Here is a 21,981-nt window from a genome sequence, read left to right as displayed (position 1 = left end):
CTATTTTGCAGTCACGCAAATTGATAAATTCAGACGTATTTGCATTTTACCGGTCCTTATTCAGCATCATAACAAAAACACCACTGCAAGGCTTGGTTTCCTAGCAGAAAGGGGGCAATGTGCTTATGACCCTTGATTTACAACTTAATAGGCGATCATATTGGAATTAGTATTATCATCAGCAAGCAAAAGGAATTTCAAGTGATTATCAATCCCTAACAGAACCAGCATGACATCCTCCACACGCAAATAAGACATGTCTCCTGCAATGAATTCAGACACACTGCCATCAATTTCAATCGAACTACAGCCTGGTACCTTGCTGACCTTCTTAGCCCCCATCTCCTTCCTCACCTTCACTACCCAATCCCATTGGTTAGAAGAGGCATACATGTTAGACAGCAGGACAAGAACCCCACCATGGTCGAGACCTCGCTCAACCAAGCTCTCAACTGTCTCCTTCCCCAACTCAACATCACCATGCACCCTACAAGAATTGAGCAATGCACCCAGCACATAAGAGTCAGGTTCCATAGGCATCTCTCTTACTAATCTCTTTGCCTCTTCAAGCAGACCAGCTCTCCCTAAAAGATCTACCATACAACCATAGTGCTGGACACCTGGCTCAATACCATAAACCACACTCATGCAATTGAAGATTCTTAACCCTTCATCCACCAATCCCATTCGACTACAAGCGCTTAGGACACATATAAAAGTAACTTCATTAGGAATAACCTTTTCACTTTGCATCCTACCAAACAACTGAATTGCATCTGCGCTTTGACCATGATTAGCTAGGCCTGAAATCAAAGAAGTAAAAGCAAATACATCCTTATCTGGCATCTTTTCAAATACCGAACATGCTATCTCGATGCAGCCGCACTTGGCATACATGTCAACAAGGGCGGTGCCTAAAACCCTATCTAACTCCGTTCCATTTCTATCCACATATGCATGGATCCACCTTCCATGATCCAAAGATCCAAGATATGAACAAGCAGTGAGGGCTCCTACGATCCCGGCATGATTTGGACGAAGACCAGTAAGCTGCATATCATTAAAGAGTTCCAAAGCCTCTCTAAACATCCCCATATGCACATACCCAGTAATCATTGCACTCCATGAAACTTCATTTCTTTCGGGCATTTGATCAAACAGTTCCCTTGCAAACTCAAGGTGGCCAGATTTGACATACCCATTAATCAAAGCGGTCCACGTAATGACATCTCTGCAAGTACTTACATCAAACAGTTTACGAGCTGCTTCCACTGAGCTCCAATTGGCGTACAAATGGATCAACCCGTTTAGCACAAAATCATAAGATTCCCAACCCAACTTAATCACTTGAGCATGAGAAGCTAAGCCCACAGGAGAATTGTCAGTGCAGGCTCGAAGAACGAAAGAGAAGGTGTAGTTGTTGGGCAAGAAGCCAGTTTGAAGCATGTTTTTGTATAAAGAAAGGGCGGTGGCATTTTCGTTTTTCTCCACAAAAATTCTGATGATGGTGTTCCAAATAAAGGTGGTGCGGTGTGGAAGAGAAAGAAAGAGTTTGTAAGCATGAGAGATATCAGCGTTGGAAGAGACAGCGAAGAGGGAAATGATTTTACCGGCCGCAAAAGGGTCCAAACGACTGGCTGAGACGATGAGATGAGAGTGCATCTGCTTGATTTGAGACATTGTCCGACATTGCTCCAGCAAAGAAAGGCACCTTTGGCTAGCCTTCACGTATTTGGAGGCTGACATTGTCAACTTAAACCATCTTAATTGTTTATTTTCTGGTTCTAAGCAAATGTTCGTGTATTAGTATTGGGCAAGTGAAAGAAAGGGAAGTGGCAGATGAATTGAATTTGAGAGAAAATGATCTACTTTATTTTCACCAATGGACACCAGCTTAACCTATACAAATTCCAACAGTTTTACAACCATATCGTATCAGAATAAGATAAAAGTTTTTGGCTTTTCAATAAAATTACTAAAATATCCTCATTTTCACTTAACATTTAGCAAGGAGCATGTAAAGTTAATAAAAAAAACTCTCTTTTTTTTCTAATATGATTTATATTAGTTTCTTAAAAGTATTTACATTTTATATTTATATTAAATTATTTAAATTACCATTTAACTTATTTTTTAATTCCCAATATTATGTCTAAAGTGAAAATCTTCACTTCACAGTAACGAAAAACACTTTAAATTAATAAATCATATTTTTCAAAAGTACTTTTCAAACACTGCATAATTAGAAAACTAGTCATAACAAGACTTAACAAACTCTTTTTTTTATATTTTACATATTACAGTAGGAAATTATGACTAAATTACCAAATAAAGTCCTTTTTAATAAAATTACGAAAATAGACCAATTTTTTTTAAAAATTATAAAAATAGGCCGTTTTTTATAAAATAAAATAAAAACACTTTCAACTGTTGTCGTTTTCAAGGAAAACTCAGTAAAACACTTCCAGCTAGAAGTGCTTTTCCCTTTTGACCAGTAAAATACTTCCAGCTTTCTAAGTTTTCCCTGGAAAATACTTCCAGTTGAATACGTTTTGATTTTTCCTGGTTGTGTCACTCAACACATCTCTCGGTACAATGTCGCCAACACGGCAGACCCCAACTAAGTTCGCCCACTGCTCTAAAATCGACGAGTTTCAGCAGCCCTTAGATAGACGAGATTTCGTGACTTATCTGGCACTAGGATACCGCCAATGATCTAAAGGATGTACACCCGAGCGTATTGTTTTATTTGGACTTTAGTCAAATCCTCAACTAGCTCCATGAAATTTTTTCATATCCAAGCCATTTCGATATGACCTCCGTAAATTGTCTTTGGAGCCGCACCCAAAAGATCACCACATACGAATCCCTAATCAGCAAACTGAACAAACCTAGTAACTACCGACCTGTCTACAGGTAACCCCAACTGTAAATGTACGTCCTCTAGAGTGATAGTACACTTGCTGCATGGAAGATGGAATGTGTGTGTCTTGGGTCTCCACCTCTCCACCAACGCGCTTATGAGTTTCGGGTCCAACTTACACCTCCGGCCTACAAAGGCCACGTGCCAAAAATCGACTTCCCTCAAGTATGGTTTGATCAACGGTGATGGAGGACCGGGTAGATTACGAATATGACATTTTAAATTCGATCTTCTGCCTATTTAGGTAAAAATTATAAAAAAGAATATTAAGTTAAAATATAACAATGAAATAAAAAAAATTAAACAAGATTAAAAATTATTCTTACCATTTACAATTGATTGACGAAGATGTGCTTGTTATCGAGACGGATTAGAAATCCGACCATTGCTAAATTATATAGAACACGAAAAACTATTCATAAAAAATATTTATTAAAAATATTAATAAAAATAGAATTTAGATAGAAATAAATTTTAGTAAAAAATTTAAGAGAGAATTTGAGAGATTTTCGAGAGTTGATTGAGAAATTTGAGAGATTTAAGAGAGAAATGTGAGAAATTAGTAAGTAGGGGGTTATAGTTTTTTCTTTTTTCACCTTTGGGGGTGGGAATGCGCTGAGCTAGATGCGTTTTTGTTAAATGCACTGAGCTAGAAGCACTTTACTGGTTAGAGCGGAAAAACGCTTCCAGCTGGAAGCGTTTTTGAGTTTTCCTTAAAAACGACACCAACTAGAAGCGTTTTATCAAAAACAGTCCATTCTCGTAACTTTTCAAAAAATCGACCTATTTCCATAATTAAAAAAAAAACTTTATTTGATAATTTAGTCGGAAATTATATTAATACAATTTAAATTTATGCTCAGTTTAGTTTCTAAAATAACTTTTATTTTTATATTTAAAACCTATTTTCATTTCCTATTTTTAAAAATTGAAAGATACATTTAATAAATAGAAGTTAAGAAATTTTTTAAAATAATAAAAAAATGTGTGGTAACTTTATTTCTATATTGGAAACATGAAAAATAAAATAAATTTTTATTCAAATCATGATATGAAATTTAATATTTAAAAATTGCTTAAAAATATTTTTAGTTTACATAGATTAGATTTGAATTTATAGTTAAAATCTTTTATTTTCATCATTTACTTTTACAAAATACTTTTAATGAAAATAATTGTTAATTTTCATGTATTTTCATTTTCAAAACTCATTTTTAAAATTTCAGCCACAAACATTTTTGTTACATCCCGACATCTGGTACAGGTGAGAGATGACATTAGAGCAAAAACAAGGTGATCATCTAAAAAATTCTTTAAAATTTTAAACTTTGTAAGAATTATAAAAATTGAGAAAAAAATTAATTTGGAAGTTTTAAAATCATATTAAAATCATTTAAATCACTCTCCAAGATTTGATGGGTTCGAAACTCACAAAACAGTGCAGTGACACTATCCAAGGGGTTAGCAACTGACTTGCAATTGAGTACCAAAACCTGGACCTCTGAGGCTAAAAGCTAGTTAAAAGCGACTTAAATTTAATAAGCAATAACTGAAATCATAAATAGATATAGAGTATGCATCAATTGGACATTCTAATTAAAAGAAAACTGTCACTGTGGCCAAGTGGATATATCCAATCAACATATTTAACCATGAAAAATTAACACTAACCTGGAAGTGTAAATACCCAACTTTTCTGAACCATTAAAAAAAAAAAACTAAATTTGCATTTTGAATGCTACAGAAACTAAGGTTTAAAAAAATGATTAAATCCACCTTTTTGTTGCCCAAATAATAACTAAACTTGACCTAACCTCAAACGTAAAAAATATAAACCTCAATGGAAAAAAAGATCTACATGAAAAATATCAGAAAAGATGCATTAGAAGTTTCAGATTCCAGCATGATGCAGAGTGGAGTAAAAGAAAGCAAGACACGACCCTAACAAATACAGATGCATATAAAATAAACAAGACAAATTCACAGTTTGCCTTATAGATAGCAAAATTCATAGCTTCAACTACACCTCTCAACAGTTTTCATCAACCTGCAGAAGAATGATGCCCCCCGATTAGTGCTGTACAACCGTTAGCAATAGGAGGAGAAGAACAGAAACCAAAGGCAATGGCATCTGGCCACACCCAAACCTCCGTCCTGCAGATTCATAATAGGGCTGGATCATTATTGGAAATTTGCAATTTCCCACCGTAGGGGTGGGATCCGTTTTCGTTATAACTGAAACATTTGGAAATTCGCAGGCTTTTTCAAACTGGTTATTCTTCTGAAAATAACTGTTAAAGGCATAAGAAATGTTTCCCCTAGCATCTAGGTTTCCACAAGATGTCCCATAACCGAGGCTAGTGCAGTCAGCAAGGCCACATGCATAGCTCACACTTTGTGCCACTTGTGGGTCATCAAGTGGGGCTGAAGGCTTCATCACGCACCACTTCCTTTCCAAGTACTGTACACCTTTTGCAGGAATTAATGCTCCACTGTTTGTAGTTCCAAGGTTGAGAGGGTATTTAACCTGTCCATCAAAATAAAAAATACCCCAGTGGCGTTCAAAATTCCCTGGGTCAATGCTCTTTTCATCCTCATCAATCAAGCTAAATAAATACGCATCTATCGGTACGGGTCTCATTGGGGTTCCTTTCCCACCAGAAATATGAGACATAAAACCTTGATTGAATCGTCGAGCATATTCTATGTTAGCATTTCGGTCTCCATCAGTGGGCCACCCAATCTCCCCAACTATAATGGGCAGATTTCCAAATCCATTCTTTTGTAATGCATGTGCAAGAGTATCAAGATTAGCATCAAACATGTTGTAATATAATGTCCCACCATCATTTAGAGGCGTTGCGTTGCCATCAAAGAATGCATACTCAACTGGGAAATTGGAATCAGTATAGAGGCTTATAAAAGGATAGATGTTCACCGTGAAGGGAGAATTACTATCATTCAAGAACTTGACAATTTTAAGCATGGGGTCAAAGATATCAGTACGGAAATCACCACCAGACGGATAGGTATTTGAACTTGCATAAACATCAGCATTGAGAGGAACAGTAACCTTTACTTGGCTGCCAATCCCAGCTTTGATCAGGGCAGACTGGATATTACTAAGAGCAGGGAGGGTTATATGAAGATAGCTTCCATTATATGTCTCTAAGAAAGGTTCATTACCAACAGCAACATATCTGTAAAGAAAGTCATGAAAATTAGAAAATGAAACTTGGCAATCCTAGAGTATGAGCCAAAATTTATGTCACAGTCCAACATCTTTAGACATGCAGGCCAGTAGTCATATACATCTTAAGAGATATTCAAAAAAGGATATTTATGTGGTTAACAAGAGGATAGCTATTATACTTGCAACATCCAAACCAAATTTCCCAGCCAAATGCCCTGCCACACATACAGCAAGGCTAAAGAATTTTAAGACCAAGAAGTCGATGTCTACTTAAACAAGTCATTGCAAAAGTTGAGAAGCAAATAAAGTTACAAGCACATTTGCAGGATAATCACAGTGATAGACGCATATCAAGCTTAAAACATTTTTAACCACAGGAGATGAAAAGATCAATGCATCCAAATCAAAACCAGCCAGAATTTGAATTACATATTAAACATGGCTTCACTAACTAGTCATGCCTAAAGGTGATTGACCATGTTCCAGAGGGGAACAAGCCTTTTAAGGATGTTTTAACCATGTAAGTCTCAGACTATATCCTTTTAGTTTTGGTTAATTTATTAATAAATTATTTCCAACTCATGAACAAATTTTAGATGTACATTGTAACAGAAGCCATGATTTAATCCAAATTAATATTTGGATAGCATAGATGCGGTGACATAGAAATCCATATTATACAAGCAATCCAGAAAGGAAAAGAGAAAGGGTAGACAGGAGGGAGGGCGGAATAGCTGGCCATGGAAGCGGCTAGTTAGAGAAAAGCTAGTATTATAGCATATTTGAATTGGATCATAGAAGCTTGGTAGCACATAACTAAATACAAGTCCTCGAGAGAAAAGTACCACACTGTTACCTATTTAAAGAATTGGTTTAGAGAGCGTGAGATCATGTAAAACAAGGTTTTCTACTGATCATGCTAGGGTTTTCCCATGACTGTTCCAGTTTCCCGTCTCTGTTTCTAAAGAAACTTTCCTTACACACACTTTATATATCAATCCTTTCTGTATCATATACACATCGGTCAATAGCCATTCCACCCCTCTCTCTAGTCGCAACCTCAGCAAGAGATCCTCTTGCACCCGAACACTAAAATCTTTTCAGGCCTCCCTTCTCTCTCTTTAAAAGACCAGTGCAATAGTTTCCATTTGCCACTTTTACACCTAAACTACTACGTTGCAAAAGCTGAGAAGCCTAGCTCACACTTAGAACGATGCACAACAAGGATTAGCCTAACAATTTACCCTTTTTTAGACCTAAACTACCATAACATAAAGGACGATTACTTTCAATTTCATTAGTAGAACTTTCACAATCTCTAGGGAGAATTGACATCTTTTTATGCAAAATTAATTAGGAATCCTCCTTTGATTTCAACAGTAACACATCAAATAATACAGAGTAAATTGATAGGTGAAGTGAAATCAGATTATTGGAATCAAAAGGACACTTTAGTATAAGAAATGGTTGTTAAATTCAAAAGACCACCACAATTAAATTACTGAAGCTTCAGCTCTAGATTCTAGTAACAGATAAAAACAATTAGGCAAGAAGGATCTTAACAACATATAAGAACAATGATAGGAAGTGAATCTAATTGAAGAGAAAAAGAAAGAAAGCTGACCTGATGTTGACATTATTGGAGGAGATATGTTCGGAGACATTTTTGGCAACCCATTTCTCAGCAGCCTTCATGCTGCCACCCACAGAAGCGAGCATGTCATTTGGGATACCCACCATGACCTCAATCCCAGTCTTACCTAGAGCCTTAAGTATACCATAATCTGCATCAAAAAGCTTCACTTTTTGAATCCCATTCTCTCTCAGCATCCTTACTACTGTGTCTGGGGGCAGAAGGTGGGATGCCTGTGTTCCCCAGTTCACACCAATTCCGTTCACACTCCACAACAAGGTAAACAAACATACAATCCTAATAGTAACTGTAATCCACCCCATATTTTTCCTACCTAGTTTAGGCTTCCTTTGTTCCAAGCCTGTAACGGCTAACACTGGGAGATTAAATGGAACTGGGGAAGCAAATCTAGCAAAAACCGGAAGTTCAAGCCTACGAGGGAGCGGATAGTGTAATCGGCAGAAAAACCGAGCAACAAGCTTGAACTCAGAAACCCATAAAAAGAAACCAGGGAAATGACGTAACAGTGAAAATTGAAATCTACTAGTAGCTATTACTGATAACGAAAATAGAATCAAGGCACCGTCGTTGGTGTAAGCTTATTTGTAGTACTTTGAAGAGAATACAATACTAGCAGAGATTCTTAGAAGATGGAAAAAGTTAGTAAGGAATGGATGTGATGGGTTTAAAGAAAAGGAAAAGAAACAGCAGTAGTAGTCAGAGTGAAACCCAGATTCAGCGGTACAAATAAAATCAGAAAAAAAAAATGAAAAAGAATAAGTGTGCTTAAAAACGAAGAGACAATGCGGTCTTGAACAAGTTAAGAATCCACCGTTGCAGCAACTTGAGTGAGAAGAAGTTGAGGAATCAGTGAGAGAGAAAGCAAAGCAAAGCAAGTGAGGAAAGAAAAGGACAAAGACTGGAAAGGAAGGGAAATGCTAAGGATAAAAACATGGTGGGAGCCTACGTGACGTGCGAAATGTGTAGACAAGCACGAAACCCGAAAAGCAAACCAAAATAAAATAGGAAGGGGGGGCCCGTGGGAAGCTATAAATAATACAACAAAACTGCTCTAGTTTGACGGAGACATGATGTCGTTTGTCTATTTGATAACTAATGAGAGAGTAAAGTGCGGAACGGCGACCGGCAGTTTTAGGGTTAAGCGCTTGAAGCTGGGATTGGGCCATGCTACAGCTAATGGAGCCTTCGCTCTTATCCAGCCCTCTCCAATTTGAAGGTCAAAATCTCAGGTTTTTCGTCAAGCTTAGTTGTGTCAATAAAAGTTGACATCTTCAAATTTTAAGCCATTACATTTGAATATGATTTCTTTTCGGATTTATTTTAATTATTTAATTATTTTTTGTTGAAGTAGTTGATATAATTATTGTTTTTAATATTTAAAATATTTCAATTTTTTTTCAAAATTTTTTAAAGTATTCATTAAAACGAGTTTAGTAATTAATTATTCACCTTTTATGGGTTCAGGAAAGGAGTATACATTGGCCATAAATTTTAAATTTGCCCCATACTCGATAAATTTTTTAATTATAAATTATTAATTATTGTAAATAAACATAATGGGAGATAAATTATTATTTTATTTAAGATAAATCTTTTATTTATCTCCATTTATCTCTTATTCATCTTTGATTTTGTAAACTTTATCATTACTTTTACCTCAACATTTGTATAATAAATATGTGATTAAAGAGAAGGGAATAAAACAACAAGAGTTACATTCTCTATTAATCTTTGTTCTTTTCTAATTTTTATTTTATTTTCATGGAATATTAGTTGTTTTCATGACTCTTCAACCAAAATGCAAAGATTTAAAATATATATATTTAATGTTTCATATCTAAATTATTTATAATTAACTAATTATGATTATTTTAATTAACTAACTTGACTATGTAAAAATTTTGAAGAGAAAAGATTTAGAATAATTAAAAATATTAGTAGGGATAGTTGAACACTAAAAAGGGTATTAAATGAGATGAAGTATAATTTTATCTTAAATTTGTAATTTGGGTGACAAGTAGGATTTGATGGAATAATTTCCCAATTTCTAAAATTGGGTAAAATGTGAAAGGACATAAAGATGGGGAGTTTAATAGTTTGAGAGAAAAGAGAAATAAGATAGGTTAAATGAGAGCCCTTTGATCAAGTCTATAAGAGAACTTCATTTTGAGCTATGGGTGCCATGGAATTGGATTTTTAAGAAGAAAATGAGGAATCTGAAAATTCCTTTACAAAACCATTTTCATCTCTTTCTTCACCTCCCACCTTAAATTTTAAAACGTTAGAAAGGTAAAGAAGCAATGGGTTCTTCTCGTATCAGTAGTGTAATCTTAATTTGAGTGTGTAGTTATTGAAGAGGAAACGAAGGCAATGAAAAGATTGTAGAGTAGAAAGGAAGCAGTTGGCTTTTGTCAAGTTATGTTATAAATATATTATGGATTAAATGAAATATGCCTACCAATTGATTGAATTAGAGTATGATTAAATGGGTAAGATTTAGAGAGTTGTTTACCATGTGGATGTGAAATAAATTTTATTTGTTTTTTTGAACAATTTCTAAAATTACTTATAATCCATTCTCAATTTTTAAATAAGAAGATAATGCAGTCTAGGTCATTTTCTGTCTTTCAACTGATTGATCATCTTCACTATTCTCAAACCTCCAATTGCTTTGAGTGTAGACTTAAACAAATCGAATCAGTGCACATAATCAACTGTTTATTTAACTTTCAATAGGAAAGTTAATTCTCTTTATAAATTAAAAATTATAAGTATTCTCACGAATAATAGATTTTTTTTTAAAAAATAAGTTGTCACAAATAATAGAATATCGGTGTACTACAAGTAGACCTGTCCATGGGCCGGGCTCGAAAAAAAATTTCGGCCCGCCTCCTAGGCCCGAGCCCGACCCGGCCCGAAATATGGGTCTGAAATTTTGCCCAGGCCCAGCCCGAGAAAAATACCATAAGCCCGAGCCCGGCCCGGCCCGGCCCATTTTTTAATAAACATTAAAAAATTATTTTAAAAATAAAAAAATAAAAAAAAATATTTTAAAAGTATTTTAAAATTAAAAAATAAAAATAAAAATATATTTATTATATTCGGGCCGGGCCGGGCCCAGGCCAAAAAAGTAGTGCCCAAGGCCTGGCCCTTTTTTAAACGGGCCTCGTTTTTTTGCCCAAGCCCATATTTCGGGCCTATATTTTTACCCGAACCCTCCCATATTTCGGGCTGGCCATCGGGCTGGGCTGGGCCGCCTGGCCCATGGACAGGTCTAACTACAAGTATATAAGTCAAATATATAATTTTAGATTTACAATGGAATACTTTTGTATTCTGAGGATCATACCCAAAAGAGTTATGAACTAAAATTGAATCAAATAGTAACAAAGAACATGTAAAGCTGAGTCTAAATAGCTACTTCCCTAATACTATAGTACAACTAAACATAAATTGAGAGTATAAAAACTAAATATTAATAAAAAGATCTAATTGCATAAATAGTAAACTAGCAGACAAATCAATCGGAAATGACAAACAGGAGTTGATCAATTTCCATGGTTGTAATTAATCTAGACTTAGTAATTTTTATCGGTTAACTCTCAATTGATTCAATTACTACCTTTCGACCTACAATTTTACCAATCTTACAATTTAGTCCGCTTATCTTTCGACTTGATGGATCTAAACTAGATAATTGAATTGGTTCTGGTAAAATCTCCTTTCGGTCTCATTTACCTAAATTTCCACCTAGAGTCTTTAATTTTAGGGTTTTAAGTTCATTCAATTTAATCATATTAATCAGTTAAACCCTAAGCTAAGATAACTACTCCATTTTAATTACCTAACTTCCCTAAGATTTTAGTTACAACCCATTCTAATGTCATCAAACTCGTTTAATTCGTAAATCATTAATAAAGCTAATGATAAGGAGTAGGGTTGAGAGATGCTCACTAATCTAAAGACTTCTAATTGTGGAGATCGTCTTTGGACAACAACTGAAATTCTTGTTATGGAAGCATTTGATCACTCTCACCAATTATAAATCCGCAGCAAACGAAAGTGAGAATAAATAAATAAAGAAAACTAAAGAACAAAATTTATAAAAACTAAATTTTCTAGAAATAAGAATCAAAATAACAAAGTAGTATGAGAAATCTTAAAAACTAACTACTTAACTACTATGAATAGTAAAAAGCCTTCTTTAATTGTGTTTAAGAGTTAACATTTATAAAAACTAATGATGTTTGACCTAATTGAGACGATTTTGCCCTGAATTACAAGTAAAAAGTTGATTGTACGGACATAAACACCCTTACAGATTTCCATCAAGCCTCAATATCGTGACATCATAAACCCGATGTCAGGACTTTCCAAGTAATTTGCTCGAATCTTTGAAGACAGACTTGGTTGTCGCGACTTTGCTTCTCAATGTTGCGACGTTGCTGCAACCTTGTGATCAACTTCATCTTTGGCTACTGTCATGGATGTCACGACTTTATGTTCATCATGCGGTGACCTTGGCCATAGTCTACAAGCATTGTCAATGTTGTTCAAAAATCCTTCTAAGTGTATGTGCAGCTTCAGTGTCACGACTTTATGTTCTCCATGTCACGACATTTTGGGCAGTCCCCTAACTCCATTGTTATTTGGTTCAAGTCATTTCCTACACGACTCCATAACTTCATTAGAACTCATTAGGCTCGAGTTGGCCAATTGGTTGATAAACATCATATAAAGACTTGTTTTATTCAATTAAGTATAAATAACATATAATTCATAAAATTATGAAAATAACATAAAAATGCTCAATTACAAGCTCCTTAAATATTGAAAAGAATGTAATTTACCATATCAAATTATGGCAGATCAAATTCCCCTACACTTAAGTCTTTACTTGTCCTCAAGCAAACATATAAACAAACAACATGCAAAATATGACAACCGATCCAGTTTCCAAGAATCACAATTTTGGGCAAAATTACTTTATAACATAATAAATTAATTAATACATTCATCCACATACATAACAATAAAAAACATGCATAATTAAGAATGCCACCTATTATCTCAATTTAATCAAACAATGGGAGAAAGAGAGAAAATTCAGTATCGTTTTGTACTATAAACATAACACAACTTGATTTTGATACCAATTAATGGAAAATCGGTTTAGAAAATAATATTTTTAGGCACAGTAAAATTTAAAATTGTTCTTAAAACCTAGCCCCTGTGGTATTTGTAATAATAAACTATTAACCGAACTTATACTTGTGTAACAACCCCTTTTTTTATGGTGTCGAAAACATTGGTTTCGGAACCACAATTCCGACGAGAGAGTTCATAGATATATTTAATTAATATTTATGAGTTAAATATAGTATAATAGAGAGTCGTAATTTAATAGATTTTATTAATTGATCAATTAGTCAAGGTGCAAGTGGTGTGTACCGAAAGTAAAGTGGTTTTAGAAAATAAGGTTTTGGGACCTCGTTTCTATAAATCGAGCCCGTGAATATTTTTATTAAGTATTTATGGAACTGTTATATAGGTAAATTGAAGTGGTCCAAAAATTTTAGTGATTGGATGGTTAATTAAGGAAAAAGGATTAAATCATAAAAATAGTAAAAGTTAATCGGTATTGGTTTTTATTAGTTAAAAGGCTAAATTAATTAATGTTAAGGGTTTGAAGTTACAAATTTCCCTTTTATTTGTTGGTGTCCAGTTGTTAAATGTCTTATTGAATTTTATAGTTAAATTTTCTATTTAATTTTAATATTAAGTTAATATTATAATGGTTAAAATATAAAAAATGAAAGTCATCACTTTGATTTTGGCTTTCTTACTGAAAAAGAATTCAAAAACACCATGGGAGAAGCTTCATGGCTAGGCCAATTTGTTTCTCTTGCATGGTAATGTTTTCTAAGCTTGTTTTTCGTAATTTTTATGTTTTTGATATCGTTGCAATTAGTTCCAACTAATTTGTATCTCTGTTTTTAAAACTGTTAAAGATTTATAAAATTTCCATTGATGTTAATTGAATTTTTTGAATGCTTTTGGTAGATTTTGAAGCTTAGAAATGAAATATGATTAATATGTTAAGTAAATTTTGTTAGTTTTGAGTTAAGGACTAAATTGTGAATATGTTGAAATTGGAATAAAATTTTGTAAATTGTGATGATAGAAGGCTGTATATGGACATAATTGAACTAGGTTTAAAATTTGGAGTTCAAATTTGGAAGTTATAGTAGTTTTGGTTTTAGGGACTAAATTGAATAAAATGAGAAAGTTTAGGGATTCAAATAATAAAATTAAATTAATATAAACTTATAATAAAATGACATATGATATTTAGAATTGATAAATTGAATCAAATTATTGAATAGATAAAAAAATTGACCAAATTGAAGATAATCAAGGAAATGGCAAAATTTGTTGATTAATCCTTAGAGAGTTGTTTGTTTGTTGTCTTGACCAGGTAAGTTCATGCAATATATTTGTGATTAATTTTAATCATTTAGAATTTTAATTGTAATTATGTTTAATTAAAATTTTAATTGTTTACGATTCAATACAAAAGGTGAGATAGAAGATTAAATTAAATACGATGAATTGAAAATTGAAATTAATTATGAAAATGACCTTAAATTGGAATGCAATAGGATATGTTATGTGAAATGCTATCATATTTGAGAATTATTAATTAGTTATTTGTGCTAAGATTGAATTGAATAAATTCGAAATATTGAATGTTATTTGAAATGTGAAATTGGACTTATGTTGTGATTAACTATATTGTTTATATATATATATATATATATGAGAATGATGGATTTTTTTATTGAGATTATGATAATGAAATGGGGAATTGATTGAAAATAAATGTAAGAAAATGTTACCCTATTAATTATTCGGGCGGAGTTGGGTATAATTGGCATGTCATAGGATCGAAAGAGTTTAGGGTTATATGACTATGTGTTAGGGAGTGTTGGGCACATCTATTTGTTGATTTTACCAACCAGCGCAGGGCCTAATTTATTATTTTTGGATTTATTCGATAGACACTGGGTGCCAAATTGTTGTGTTGGTTGGATCTGTGTATCCGTTCGAGTCCAAGTCAGGTTAATAGGGACATGTATAATGTAAATGGAATAAATGAAATTTATATTGAGTTGTTATGATAATCAGGTGATACATTTGCATATCAAGAATTGATTATACAAGACCAGAGGGGCTAATATGGAAACGTGACAAATTGATGAATTTGATTTGGAATTCACATTATGAAACGAAGTAGTAATTGAAAATAAATTGGAAATTGTTTGTATATTTGGTATAAAGATGAATTAATATGATATGGGAATGAAGTTCATATGATCTAATATGAATTTGATTGAAAATTCAAATTATGAAATGAAGATGATGTTTGGTAATAATTTGAAATGAGATGTATTGCGGGTAAATGGATTGTATGATATGATATATATAGTGAACTGATTAAATGATTGTTTGTTTTGTGAGTGATATTAAAATATTAATTTAAATGAATTAAAATGTTATGTGATTGAATACCATATGGTTTGATAAATGTTGAACTCACCTTTTGATTTTTGAATTGCCGTGTTAGGCAAACTATATTGAGCTAAGTAGCATGTAGTTTTATATTGTATCTGAGGTAAGTTACTGGTTTAATGCCTATGATCTTACTAAGCATTGTATATGCTTGCCTCATTTGCTTTACCATTTCCCTATAAATTGTCAACTTGCAGAACAAGTTAAGCAGATCGTTCGAAGCCCATGCTATCCCGGTATTAGTTCGGTAGTCCTTTGATCGTATTCATGTTAGAGTATGCCCAAAGACCAATCATGGTATGTCTGTAATCACATAATCGTTTTACCTTGTTTGTTAATATAAGGCATTGCCATTGTTATTTCAGTTTCTTTTCTGTATGTATAAATAAACTGGTTAATAATAAAATCTTGAGGATAATATGATTATTCTTAAAAGGTCCTTAGTCAAGTATTATTGTGAGCTTGGATAACGATAATGCATTGAGACTAATGTGTAGTTGATTGATGAAAAAGTGTTGTCATTGACATAGGGATGTCAAAATCAATGAATGAGTAGGTGTTAGAGAACAACATACCGGATTAACCTGCTATGAATATGTTTCTTAGATTATTATGTAATAGTTACAACATTACTCATAGTGATAACTTTGTATATGATCCTCAGACTTGAGATCATCATTATCCCAACATCGTGAGTTGTATATTTTGACACAGCCAAACGTCTACCATAACAAGTAATACTATAAATGCTGATGTTGGGTATGCCACAATCTATGTAGTGGGAGATGACTGATCAAGATAGGATTTATCCCTCATACATAATGGGAGCAATATCTTAGGTCTCTTGATAAAGTGAAACTAGAAATGTATGACCATGCTCGAATAAGTTGATATGAGATATCACATTTATTTGTTTATTATAGTCTACTCAAGATATCAAAAAAATATGAGATTGGATTATGCAAGTGTGACTATTCCATGACTTGTGTCCAATCTAGATATTAAGGACAAAAGGATATAATACCTGAAAAAACTATCACAGACACCTTATGTTGAATCACGACTTCTTGTAACTTAGGTAGCAATGATGTATTGCTAGAAGCCATTCATTGCTTGTAATATTAGAAACGTTCTAGTATTACTATTAACGTTAGAATAGCCTACAAGATCACACCCTATAGTTGAAGCGAACATAATCCAAATACATTTGGTATTGTATTCAACTGTCACATGAATTAAATTAATTATTGAATTAATTTAATTTGATGGTTAAATATTGAACACATTATACGTACAAATTTGTTGTACACAAATAGAGTACATATTTAAAATTAATATATGAATTTGATTCATATAAAATATTAATTAGATATATTTTACCGAAATTATTAATATAAATAATTATAATAATTTGGTCAAAATATAAAAGGATATGGAAAATGATATTCTTTTGGAAAGAATATAATTCTTTTCATGACTTTCCATTTATTTCTCTAATAATACGAGAATAATCTAGTTTTTCTTTATGATAGATAATATCAAAAGAAAATAAAAGGAAGATATCCTTTAGTGTTAGAGTTACCAAGTAAACACCCCCCAAAAAAGGTTTAGTAGTCATTCTTGAAAATTCTCTCTGAAAAGTTCAAGAGAATTTTGATGTTTGTTCGTTGACTGGGTGGATTACGTAGAGGCTGAGATGTTACTATTACGACTTGGAATCAACATCTCTGGAAGGGATCTTATCAACAACCTTACATCACTTTCAGTTCCGAAAGGTATATTTTCGAGCCTTGTTTCAACCCGATCTGTTCCTCATACATGGATCTTTGGTTGACGATTGTAGGAATAATTTTTCCGCTACGCCACGGGGCATGTCGACGATCCAACAATTAAGGCTTGGTTATGTGTGGTATGTACCTAGGAAATCTTAAGCTTGTGCAAATGTTATATCTTGAGTGAGTTTGACATTTTGAGTTTATGTTTAAGTAAATATGTGTATGATGGCATTAGTCATGAAAATGGTATATTGATGAGAAGTTTGACTTATATATTTGCTTGCTTTGTTGGTGTCTAAATGATATGCTAGAAAATAGGTGTACAAAGATGAGTTTTGAGTTTAGGTATGTTTGAAATGATTTGGTAAGCTTGATGCTTAAGCATGAGATTGTTTGAATGGCTATTTAGTGCTTGATTAGATGATAGTGAAAGCGTCATTGAAGGCTTAATGGGTTGGTATGTATATGTATTTTGGTTGATTTTAAATTTTTTATTGATGTGCCAATTGTGACATATTGGTTAGACATTTAGGGTGGCTGATGTAAATGATGATTTTGGTTGATTTGGATACTTTTGAATTGGTTAAGATGTGGTTTAAATGGAAGCTTGTGGCATAGGTCATTTAAGGTTGAATAGCTTATTTTGTAAAGTATTTTCTAGGTACACATGGCCTAGAAGATGGTTGTGTGCCTTAAATGGCTTATAAGACGACTATGTGGCCTGTTGGTTTTGGTTGATTTTTGTTACACACGACTACAGAGAATTACACGGCCCAACGAAATGGCCGTGTGACATATTTTTTATTGTTTGCACTTTTGACCCACACAACATCAGGCTGTTACATGGCTTGCCCACACAACTGTGTGTCTCATCCCACACAGTCTTAACATTTTCACACATTTAGGGGACATGGCCATGTGACCACTGTTTGTATATTTTTACCATATTTTTGTTTTAATTTCAATTTAATCCTTGTCTGTTGTCGGGTTGGTTTAAAGCTTTCGTAAGCTCGATATTAACCTGAAATTGATTTAATTGCATGATATACTTGTTCTTATATGATAGAATGATATTTAGTTGAGTTTTGTAATTATATGTAATTGTTTGATATTTGTTCGTAATATCCTATTGCTTGGGTTTGGCGACCGGACTGGGTAAAGGATATTCAACTTGTGCTTTGCGCGAAGGTGATCTAGGTCATTTCTCGGCTTTTAGTTGATCAATATTCTTCGCTATCTTCAACCTTCGAATTGTTTTGAGTATGGGCTCAAACTATCTGAATCAACACACAAAATGAAAACTTTATTTAAATTTCAGCAGGAAAGTTAATTCTCTTTATAAATCAGAAACTATGAGTATTCTTGCAAAAATAGAATTAATTTTTTAAAATAAATTGTCACTATTTTTTGACAAAATTTCGGTGTTCAAAAGGTGTATGTTAAGTATGTCTATATGTCAATTCATAGTTCTTATTTATAGAGAAATGGTACACGAGTTTTGTTCGAATAAGGTCTAATTAATTAATAATATTTTAATAAAAAACACAATATTCTATATAAGTAGAATATAGAGGGGCAACAACACAAACTTATTCGGATTAGTGTTTACTGCCCCTCACACATGGGATTGAGCTTTTAGACTCATCTCCTATATTGGGTACAATTATATGTGTTATCTGCACTTTTATCCATCATTTATAATTTACTCAACCCAATAACTATTTTCTATTACCCAAAATATTAATTAATTAATTAAACTAAATTAACTTCTCAACCCAATTCTAATTCCATTAAAGTCATGACAACTTTACTATATTAGAATCCATGAGTAAATTAATCTAATGGCATTATTTAACAAATTTATGATGACTAATTAATTTTTCTTACTTCAAAGTTCAATTATTTAATTACAGTTAATTAAATAATAATTTGAAGAAATTAAATTAATTTCTAAGTTATCTTTTGTACTTAGTGAGAAAACACATTCACTGCGGATATTGATACATGCAATCTATTTCGTTTACCTATTGTTTTAATTCATTCCACAATCTTTCGATTCTATATGCTATTCATTTTGGGTTATCTCGAGCTAGCGGAGAGACCGATTTGGCATATATATGGCTCAAATAATTTGTAATTAAGTTTAGACCTTTCGCCTATTAATTACAACTTATTTAATCATTGAGTCATTCCAATATAGTACCATGATAAAAGTCTCTCTTATTATATACCATTACGAAAGCTATTATTAAGTGATTGTCCAATTACCTTGTTATAAGTGTGTTACCCTATAGAATATCCTTATTATTTTTTGGGATAAATTTTGTTCTCTCAATATGATCCTATTTTATCTCATAGTTTTTATTACATCTCCCGATATGAAAAACTCAATTACTAACACATAGTAATTAAATCATTTGTCTTATGACAAATGACTTGTGGCCACATTCCTTTTTAGTCAATTAAGTAATGCTTATGGGAGGATATCATTTATCCTTTATTTAGCTATGAATTCTATGGTTTTAGAGTGATGCTGCAACATTCAGAAGTTACATACCCAATGTAGCAGCTTTCGGTTCCTTGTCTATTTGAACTTAGACTTTCATTTACATTAAAGTATATGAGTCAAGCATACATAGTCCATCATTCACTCAGAATTAAGGTATGTCACACTCTGAACATCACAAGTGAATAAATCTATAAACAGATTTCGGATAAATTTAACTTGGGTCTTATCTGATGTATTGTCAATCTAGTCAATGACATTTATATCTCTATCTTCCAAGAGCCATACACTCCGATACCCAAGACAAGACATCTCCTGATGCGATCTCAACCGCATCATGTCATGACACAATTCGACGACATCGGAAGCCCAAGCACGAAGGGCCCAAATGTAAAATGAAGTTTTAATTTCTCAGATTGTTAAGTTGGTTACTGGAATTATCGATCACTCATGGAATTACAATTCGAGTGTGCCATGCAACCTTCTCCAAGCTCAAATCTAGCTCAATTTTATTTTGTTTTAGCTCAAAGTTTATTTGCTGGAATAAAAGAGTTAATTCGGTTCTATCTAGTTTGTAGAACCCAATTTTGCCCAGACCCGGACCCAAGAACCAAAACCAATTAACTCACCCAACTAGCCTAACCCGGAACCCAATTACAAACAGACCCAATTACCATTAACCTAACCTACCCAACCCATTACGTATCGTGCCCAAACCCGAGGCCCAATGTCTTAGCCCAAGAAGCTATCAATTAAAACTAGGGTTTCAGAAAGTCTCAAACCCTAGCGCCAAGACCTAGTATCGCCACCGCATGTCCCATCGGCCACTTGCCCTGCACTCTACCGCCACTCCTCCGGTAGCCACCAACTCCACCGCCATCATCACATCACCGCAAAGAAGATGGCAAACACGCAAGGTAAACGAAGAAAATCTATTTTTCTTCTTTCTTTCGGCTATAAAAGCCATCAAAATATGTAATTTTGGGGTTTTTCTAGCGATTTTGTAACACAAAACGAACATTAGCAGAGAAATATAAGAACAAAAGAGATTCAAGGTGATTTGGAGTTTCCTTTTCCGTTCATAGATGTTTTAACTTTTTTTTTATTTGTATTTTCTTTTTTTTCGTCTATTTATATATATAAATTAAAGAAAAGGAAGAAGAGGAGAACTCACCTGATTCATTTTTTCGGTTGCGCCGCCGTTGGGATCTGCCCATCATTGAAATCGGCCTCGAAAGTTTGAGTTAGGGGTCTCTCCTTTGGATCTTTCTTGTTAGACAATTTTGCCTTCAATCGGCCTTGAGTGAGAACTAAATCGCCTCTTATGCTGAGGTCGGCCACCGCCTGTGGTGGCTCAACTGGCTACTGGTATGGCTCAAAGGCCTGGCTTTTGAGAGGAAATGTGGGGTTTTTTTTAGGGGATCAGTTAAAATGAAATTTTTTCAGAAAAATTGGGTTTAAATACCCAAATTGAAACGGCGTCGATTAAGACAGGGGGATCCGCGCGTCGACCCGACCCGACCCGGAGGATCGGCGTGTTTTTTAGTTTTTGGACTATTTGCGCGCGCAGTCCCCCTGATTTTGCAGCGTGTTACAATTTGATCCTTTTTTCGTTATTTTCTCTTATTCTTAATTTAGCCCCTGCAATTTCATTTTGTTCCAACTTGGCCCATTTCAACGCTGCATTTTGGGCCTGTGGTTTATTTGCAGTTTTGGCCTTTCCTTTTCAAAGACGCGCTGCAATTTGGTCCTTTTGTTTTTTATTTCGATTTACCAAGATTCGCTTTTATTCTGATTTAATCCATATTTTAGCAATTTTATTATTATTATTATTATTATTATTATTATTATTGTTATTATTATTATTATAATTGTTTTTATGTATATACGTATTTTTTAACTTATTTAATATGTAAACACTCATTTTATATACATATCTATCTATATATATATATAATTAAAACATGTATATTATATATATTATTATTTCATATCTATTTTTTATTTTTAAAATACGTATATTATATATTATCTTATTTTATTTTTATAATCCACATATGTATATTTTTATCTACATACATATATTCTTATGTTTTGTAATATTTATGCCTTTCTTAATATATATATGTACATATTTTAACCTTTGTAAATACATATATATATATTTATATATATACATATATTTTAATTTTTGCCTATATATATCTTTATATTTAATCGTATTTACTATTTATTTGTTTCATTTTCATTTTTATTTTGAATGAATGTTTTAATTTCATTTGTTTTTATACTTTGTTATTTTTATGTTGTAGATTTGGCCTTTTTATATCGTTGTTATTGCTCGTATTTTTTATACTT

At 33.0% G+C, this 21,981-nt stretch overlaps 2 protein-coding genes and 1 long non-coding RNA gene across 3 annotated transcripts; 1 reads left to right on the top strand and 2 right to left on the bottom strand.

Moving 5' to 3' along the window:
- Positions 1–20: 20 nt before the first annotated feature.
- Positions 21–1,906, bottom strand: LOC105790916 (pentatricopeptide repeat-containing protein At5g66520). Its single transcript, XM_012618724.2, has one exon. The coding sequence runs from the start codon at positions 1,744–1,746 to the stop codon at positions 145–147; it is 1,602 nt and encodes a 533-aa protein (XP_012474178.1). The 5' UTR covers positions 1,747–1,906; the 3' UTR covers positions 21–144.
- Positions 1,907–4,778: 2,872 nt separating this feature from the next.
- LOC105790917 (glucan endo-1,3-beta-glucosidase 6) lies at positions 4,779–8,673 on the bottom strand. The gene is made up of 2 exons (XM_012618725.2): positions 7,741–8,673; positions 4,779–6,123 (listed from the first exon to the last, which is right to left on the bottom strand). Exons 1-2 carry the CDS (start codon positions 8,070–8,072, stop codon positions 4,995–4,997), a joined length of 1,461 nt encoding a protein of 486 aa, XP_012474179.1. The 5' UTR covers positions 8,073–8,673; the 3' UTR covers positions 4,779–4,994.
- A 175-nt stretch (positions 8,674–8,848) lies between these two features.
- On the top strand, positions 8,849–15,777 carry LOC128043087 (uncharacterized). Its single transcript, XR_008198744.1, has 2 exons — positions 8,849–8,999; positions 15,540–15,777. It is a non-coding gene; the product is annotated as an uncharacterized LOC128043087 (long non-coding RNA).
- Positions 15,778–21,981: the final 6,204 nt, after the last annotated feature.

Source organism: Gossypium raimondii, chromosome 8 (genome assembly GCF_025698545.1).
Source record: "Gossypium raimondii isolate GPD5lz chromosome 8, ASM2569854v1, whole genome shotgun sequence".
NCBI lineage: Eukaryota > Viridiplantae > Streptophyta > Magnoliopsida > Malvales > Malvaceae > Gossypium > Gossypium raimondii.
This window is presented reverse-complemented; position numbering and strand designations above follow the sequence as displayed.

Bases quoted from the DNA above. Each gene is read 5' to 3' on its own strand.
- LOC105790916 (XM_012618724.2), bottom strand. From the start codon at position 1,746: ATGTCAGCCTCCAAATACGTGAAGGCTAGCCAAAGGTGCCTTTCTTTG.
- LOC105790917 (XM_012618725.2), bottom strand. From the start codon at position 8,072: ATGGGGTGGATTACAGTTACTATTAGGATTGTATGTTTGTTTACCTTG. The intron at 6,124-7,740 runs GTCAGCTTTCTT...CTTTCTTTACAG, and splicing joins TCCAATAATGTCAACATCAG to ATATGTTGCTGTTGGTAATG.